The following is a 6131-nucleotide window of genomic DNA, read 5'->3' on the forward strand; positions in this document are numbered from 1 at the left end:
CTCATCTCCACATGGGGCCCCTGGATTCTTACTTCCTTTTCCCCTTCCCAGCATTTTCTAGCTCTTCCCATGCCCTAGACACCAGTCTCCTGGTAATAGATGTCTTGAATCAATGGGCCAGTGTCTGCTGCAAAGCATACAGGAAAGCCTAGGCTTGTCTTTGGCTAACACCCCATTACATCTGTAAAAGATGAGAGTTGAACTAGATGATCTCTCATGTCCTTTCCAGTTCCAAATGCTATGATCCTATGAATGTCAACATGGCTGAGACTGTGCTCCTTCCCGAGAAATGATTATTCAGATGGTTTTGAAACAGGGAAAGAGTATACTTTGGCTGATTCTTGGAAAGACTACCATGTCAGCACATGGTGCTTTTCATCCATTATTCCTTTCCTTCAGAGTCTCTGTAGAGTGAGTTGTTATCAAGAAGAACGCATAAGTTCATCCCTGTGAGACTCAATCAACTTCTCAGATGGCAATTCTGTGTCTGTGTCAGTTATATTAGTGTTAAATCAAACTGTAAGACACTTGGGCAGTGACTAATCTCTCTGCTCTTGTAAAATTGACTGCATTGGCAGTATTCAACAAGCTGTAATTCAAGAATAACAACAATGTCAACCTTTCCTACCCTTTTACTGGGAGAAAGAGCTGAGATACTGTCCTATCTGAGGCCCTACAGAAGGGGAAACTCTCCAGCTAGTCCAATGGTGAGTATGAGGTGATGGACCACCACACGTCATGAGAAATGAAAGAATTGGACTAGATTATTCCTAAGGTTCCATTTGGCTCCAATATTCCATGATTCTAACTATGATGAGGATGAGAAGAACAAGATTTAATGTAATTATTTGAATGCCATCATCTATTACTGACTATAGAAGTCTCTTAAAGACAAGTGGAAGACTCTATTCAAGCTATTTGAAACAAGAATCAGCCTTTCCCCTTGCCATACCCCCCACTCCACCCACGTTGCTTTGTTAAGCAATGCCAAATATCCCATGGGGAATAATTCAGAAAGTGGGTGAACTAAACACAGTCTTTCCCTTTCTAACTCTTCTAGTTGTTTGTCATATTCAGAGAAAAAAGTACAAATCTCAAAAAGATGATGAAAGGACCAAACACTTAAAGAACTGATTTGTTTCAGGTTGAGGAAAAGACAGGAGCTTTTTCTTCATGTGTTCAGAAGGTGTGTGAAGGTGATTTTCTTAATACTTTTCCAATATCCATCAGAAGATATAATCAAATGAATAAATAATGCATATATTTAGGTACACATATATCTAGAGCAGGGGTTCTTAACTTGGGGTCATGGATTGCTAATGGATCTGGAATAGATTCAGAGGTGAATGTCTGTGAACTTGGATGAGGAAAAGTTGCATTTTTACTAATCTCTAACTGAAACCTAGTATTCCCTTCAATTTCTTAAAAACATGATTCTATGAAGGGTCCATAGGCTTCGCCAGGTGGCCAAAGAGCTCTAGGACCCATAAAAAAGGTTAAGAAACCTTGCTCTGGAGCCACAGCTAGATCTGCAAACAGAATTGGAACTTCCTTCAAGCTGTAGCTCAGGCACCACTTCCTGCAGAGACTTTTGCTCATTTCCCTAATTGTTAGAAATTACTTTGCATTATTTTGTATATCTAACCATCAAAGGGAGGTTGTGAACAAGTATAGGCTCTGATAGCTATGCTGGGTTGATAAGGGTAGATACGAATCACAAATGAGTTGTTTATGTTCTCCAGGTGAGTTACTAAACCTACCTAATATGCTTGCTTCCCTCACTCCCCTTCTGATGTCAAACGCTTTTTGCAGTGCTAATGGAAAATCAGGGAAGGGACAAATTTCCAAAGCCACTCAGACTAAGAGTGTCTGTTCATTCCCATTCCACAGACTTTCTGGGCACATTACTTCTTTCATAAAAAGAGCAGAAAAAAGGTCAAGGGTATCTCTAGTCTCAAATACTTTTGGTTTGGCTCATGGGACATATAATAACAGCATAGTTCATACTCACCACTGTGTGTAGCTGGACCAGCTAGAGAGTTTCCCCTTCTGTAGGGCCCCAGGCAGGACAGTATTCCAGTTTTTTCTCCTAATAAAAGGGTGGAAAAGGTTTCCATTTTTGTTATATTTGAGTTATAACCTGTTGAACACTGGGCAGAAAATATCTCTTATCTTGGACAAGAGGAACTCTCCACTCTTCTTTCTTATCTGTAGCAATATAAAATACAACAAACAAACTGGGATTTTGTTGGCCAACAAACTATATTACATTTTAAAGGCATAGTAGTGAACATGGTCATTTGAGGAAAAGAGTAGTGATGTCAAGAAGATTGAAAAGAAACAATCAGAGAGGAAAAAACCCTGAACAACTGAGCCAGCAGAAAGATGGGGTGCAGCAGTCTTGTAGCCCAGGAAGCTTGGGGGATTAATGGGAAAGGCCCCTCTAGCTCTGGGGGAAGGGGAGTAGTACAGGATGAGAGGTGTCTCAGCAAGCCCCACCTCAGCAAACCAGGGGAGATCCTGAGCCCCAGAGTGGTGGAGCAGGCAAGTGCCAATACCAGGATCCCCATGTGCCTCAGCACAGGCAGGGGAACCGATAGACACCAACTCGGAAAACCATCATGTGTACTGGCGTTCTCCAGCAGCCAAATTTCCTGGTGCTTCAGCACAATTCAGGAAGCACAACTCCAGGAAGCACAGCTCCAGGCTGGCAGACATCCTCCAGCAGCCAAACATTTGAGTGCAAAGCCCAGGTGAGCAGGCTTCTCCCGGGGGCCAGATTTCCTACCCCACCCCAAGAGCTTTAGTATTGCTAACCCCAGCTCAGCACCAGGTAAACTGCCAGGCCCCTACAGCCTCCAACTGCCAGTACCTGAGGCCCCAGCATACAAAGCCAGTGACCAGGTCCCGGGATCCTAGCACAAGAAGCTTGTGTCAGTACCCCCTGCTCTCCAGCAGAAGAGCTCAGTGTTAAAAGGCAAGAATTAGGCAAATACCATGAGCAAAAAGCAGAAACAGATAATGACCATAGATTCCTATTATGGGGATAGGGAAAATCAAGGCATAAATTCAGAAGAAGACAACATTGTGGGGTCTACTCAGCGCAGCAGCAGCCCTTCTTTCTCCACAGTGGTCGCCTACGACCCCCGACTACCCAGCAACCATGTCGAAGGGACCTGCAGTTGGCATTGATCTTGGTACCACTTACTCCTGTGTGGGAGTCTTCCAACATGGGAAAGTGGAGATCATTGCTAATGACCAAGGAAACAGGACCACCCCAAGCTATGTCGCCTTCACCGACACTGAACATCTAATCGGTGATGCTGCAAAGAATCAAGTTGCAATGAACCCCACCAACACAGTTTTTGATGCCAAACGTCTGATTGGTCGCAGATTTGATGATGCAGTTGTACAGTCAGACATGAAGCATTGGCCTTTCACGGTGGTGAATGACGCAGGCAGGCCTAAGGTCCAAGTGGAGTACAAAGGGGAGACCAAAAGTTTCTATCCAGAAGAAGTATCTTCTATGGTCTTGACCAAGATGAAAGAAATTGCTGAAGCTTACCTTGGGAAGACTGTCACAAATGCCGTGGTCACAGTACCAGCCTATTTCAACGATTCCCAATGCCAGGCCACCAAAGATGCTGGAACCATCGGTGGTCTCAACGTGCTCCGAATCATCAATGAGCCAACTGCTGCTGCTATTGCTTATGGCTTGGACAAAAAGGTTGGTGCCGAGAGAAATGTGTTGATCTTTGACCTTGGAGGTGGTACTTTCGATGTCTCCATTCTTACCATTGAAGATGGCATCTTTGAGGTCAAGTCCACAGCTGGGGACACCCACTTGGGTGGAGAGGACTTTGACAACAGAATGGTCAACCATTTCATTGCTGAGTTCAAGCGAAAACACAAGAAGGACATCAGCGAGAACAAGAGGGCTGTTCGCCGTCTTCGCACCGCTTGCGAACGTGCTAAGCGTACCCTCTCTTCCAGTACCCAGGCCAGTATTGAGATTGACTCCCTCTATGAAGGTATTGACTTCTACACATCAATCACCCGAGCCTGTTTCGAAGAGCTGAATGCTGATCTCTTCCGTGGCACGCTGGACCCTGTGGAAAAGGCCTTGAGAGATGCCATGCTAGATAAATCACAGATTCATGACATCGTCCTGGTGGGTGGTTCTACTCGAATCCCCAAAATCCAGAAGCTTCTGCAAGATTTCTTCAATGGCAAAGAACTCAACAAGAGTATCTATCCTGATGAGGCTGTTGCTTATGGTGCAGCTGTCCAGGCTGCCATTTTGTCTGGAGATAAATCTGAGAATGTGCAGGACTTGCTGCTGTTGGATGTCACTCCTCTTTCCCTTGGAATTGAAACTGCTGGTGGAGTTATGACCGTTCTGATCAAACGTAATACCACCATCCCCACCAAGCAGACACAGACCTTTACCACCTATTCAGACAACCAGCCTGGTGTGCTTATTCAGGTTTACGAAGGTGAGAGAGCAATGACAAAGGACAACAACCTGCTTGGCAAATTTGAGCTCACAGGAATTCCTCCAGCACCCAGGGGTGTTCCTCAGATTGAAGTAACTTTTGACATTGATGCAAATGGCATCCTCAATGTTTCAGCTGTGGATAAGAGCACAGGCAAGGAGAACAAGATCACCATTACCAATGACAAAGGGCGTCTGAGCAAAGAAGACATTGAGCGCATGGTCCAGGAGGCTGAGAAATACAAGGCTGAGGATGAGAAGCAGAGAGACAAGGTGTCCTCTAAGAATTGTCTGGAAACTTATGCTTTCAACATGAAGGCCACCGTAGAGGATGAGAAACTGCAAGGCAAGATTGGGGATGAAGACAAACAGAAGATCCTTGACAAATGTAATGAAATACTCAACTGGCTGGATAAGAACCAGACTGCTGAGAAGGAAGAATTTGAGCATCAGCAGAAAGAATTGGAGAAGGTCTGCAACCCCATCATTACTAAGCTGGACCAGAGTGCAGGGGGCGTGCCAGGAGGCATGCCTGGTGGGTTCCCAGGGGGTGGAGCAGCCCCATCTGGAGGTGCTTCTTCTGGACCCACCATTGAAGAGGTCGACTAAACACAACAGAAGAAAGAGCATTCCACGCAGCTTTCCAAAAATTGAAGGACTCAAATTTGTAGCCAAGGCAGTAGCAGTTTAACATTTAAGCTACTGTGTAAATGTGGGCATTCTGAATACTTGAATGTGTGCAGAGGGAGAGAAGTGAACAACATTGCACTTTATCAGTACTGTAAACAGGTGGAAATGCAATTATTGTCCTGGAGAATAAAATCTATTTAAATTGGCACCATAAAAAAAAAAGAAGACAACATTGTCAATATACCCAAATCTGAAAGCTCAAAGGGGAATATGAACTGGTCTCAAGTCCCAAAAGCCTCATACTCAAGCTGAAGAAGTGGAAGAGCTCAAGAAGTATTTTAAAAGTCAAATAAGAGAGGTAGAAGAAAATTGGGAAAAGAAATAAGAGGTATGGAAGAGAGAGTCAATGTCTTGGAAGAGGAAGGACAAAAATTGACTGTAGAAAACAAGTCTTTAAAAAGTAGAATTGGCCAAATAAAAAAGGAGGCACAAAAACCCACTGAAGAGAAGAACTCCTTTAAAAAGTAAAATGGGCCAAATGGAAAAGGAGGTACAAAATCTAATAGAAGAAAATAATTTGTTAAAAATTAGAATTGGGCAAGTGGAAGCTAATGAATCTATGAGATATCAAGAATTGGTCAAACAGAAACAAAAGAATGAAAAAATGGAAGAAAATGTGAAATACCTCATTGGTAAAACAACTGACCTGGAAAATAGATCCAGGAGGGACGATTAAAAATTATTGGTCTACTTGAAAACCATGATTAAAAAAAAGAAACAATCAGAGAAAGATTGACTAGAACCAGGGTAAATTGCTTTTCCATAGAGAAATGAATGGGAAGCAAAACAAAACAAAAAAAAAAAAGAAAGAGAAGAAGGTTTACTATATCACCTCCAAGCTAACACCATATCAACAGGGCATGGGGCAACCACACTTCCTCTATTTGGATTCCCAAAAAATAGTTCTGGAGGGCTATCTGCCCTGATCTCCTCTCCAGTATGGCAC

At 43.5% G+C, this 6131-nt stretch overlaps 1 protein-coding gene across 1 annotated transcript; it reads left to right on the forward strand.

The window, feature by feature from the left end:
• The first annotated feature begins 3163 nt into the window (after positions 1-3163).
• LOC118852096 (heat shock cognate 71 kDa protein-like) lies at positions 3164-5286 on the forward strand. Its single transcript, XM_036761751.1, has one exon. It carries the CDS (start codon positions 3164-3166, stop codon positions 5102-5104), a length of 1941 nt encoding a protein of 646 aa, XP_036617646.1. The 3' UTR covers positions 5105-5286.
• Positions 5287-6131: the final 845 nt, after the last annotated feature.

This window comes from Trichosurus vulpecula, chromosome 1 (genome assembly GCF_011100635.1).
Source record: "Trichosurus vulpecula isolate mTriVul1 chromosome 1, mTriVul1.pri, whole genome shotgun sequence".
Classification (NCBI taxonomy): domain Eukaryota; kingdom Metazoa; phylum Chordata; class Mammalia; order Diprotodontia; family Phalangeridae; genus Trichosurus; species Trichosurus vulpecula.

Coding starts and splice junctions, on each gene's coding strand:
- LOC118852096 (XM_036761751.1), top strand. CDS start 3,164: ATGTCGAAGGGACCTGCAGTTGGCATTGATCTTGGTACCACTTACTCC.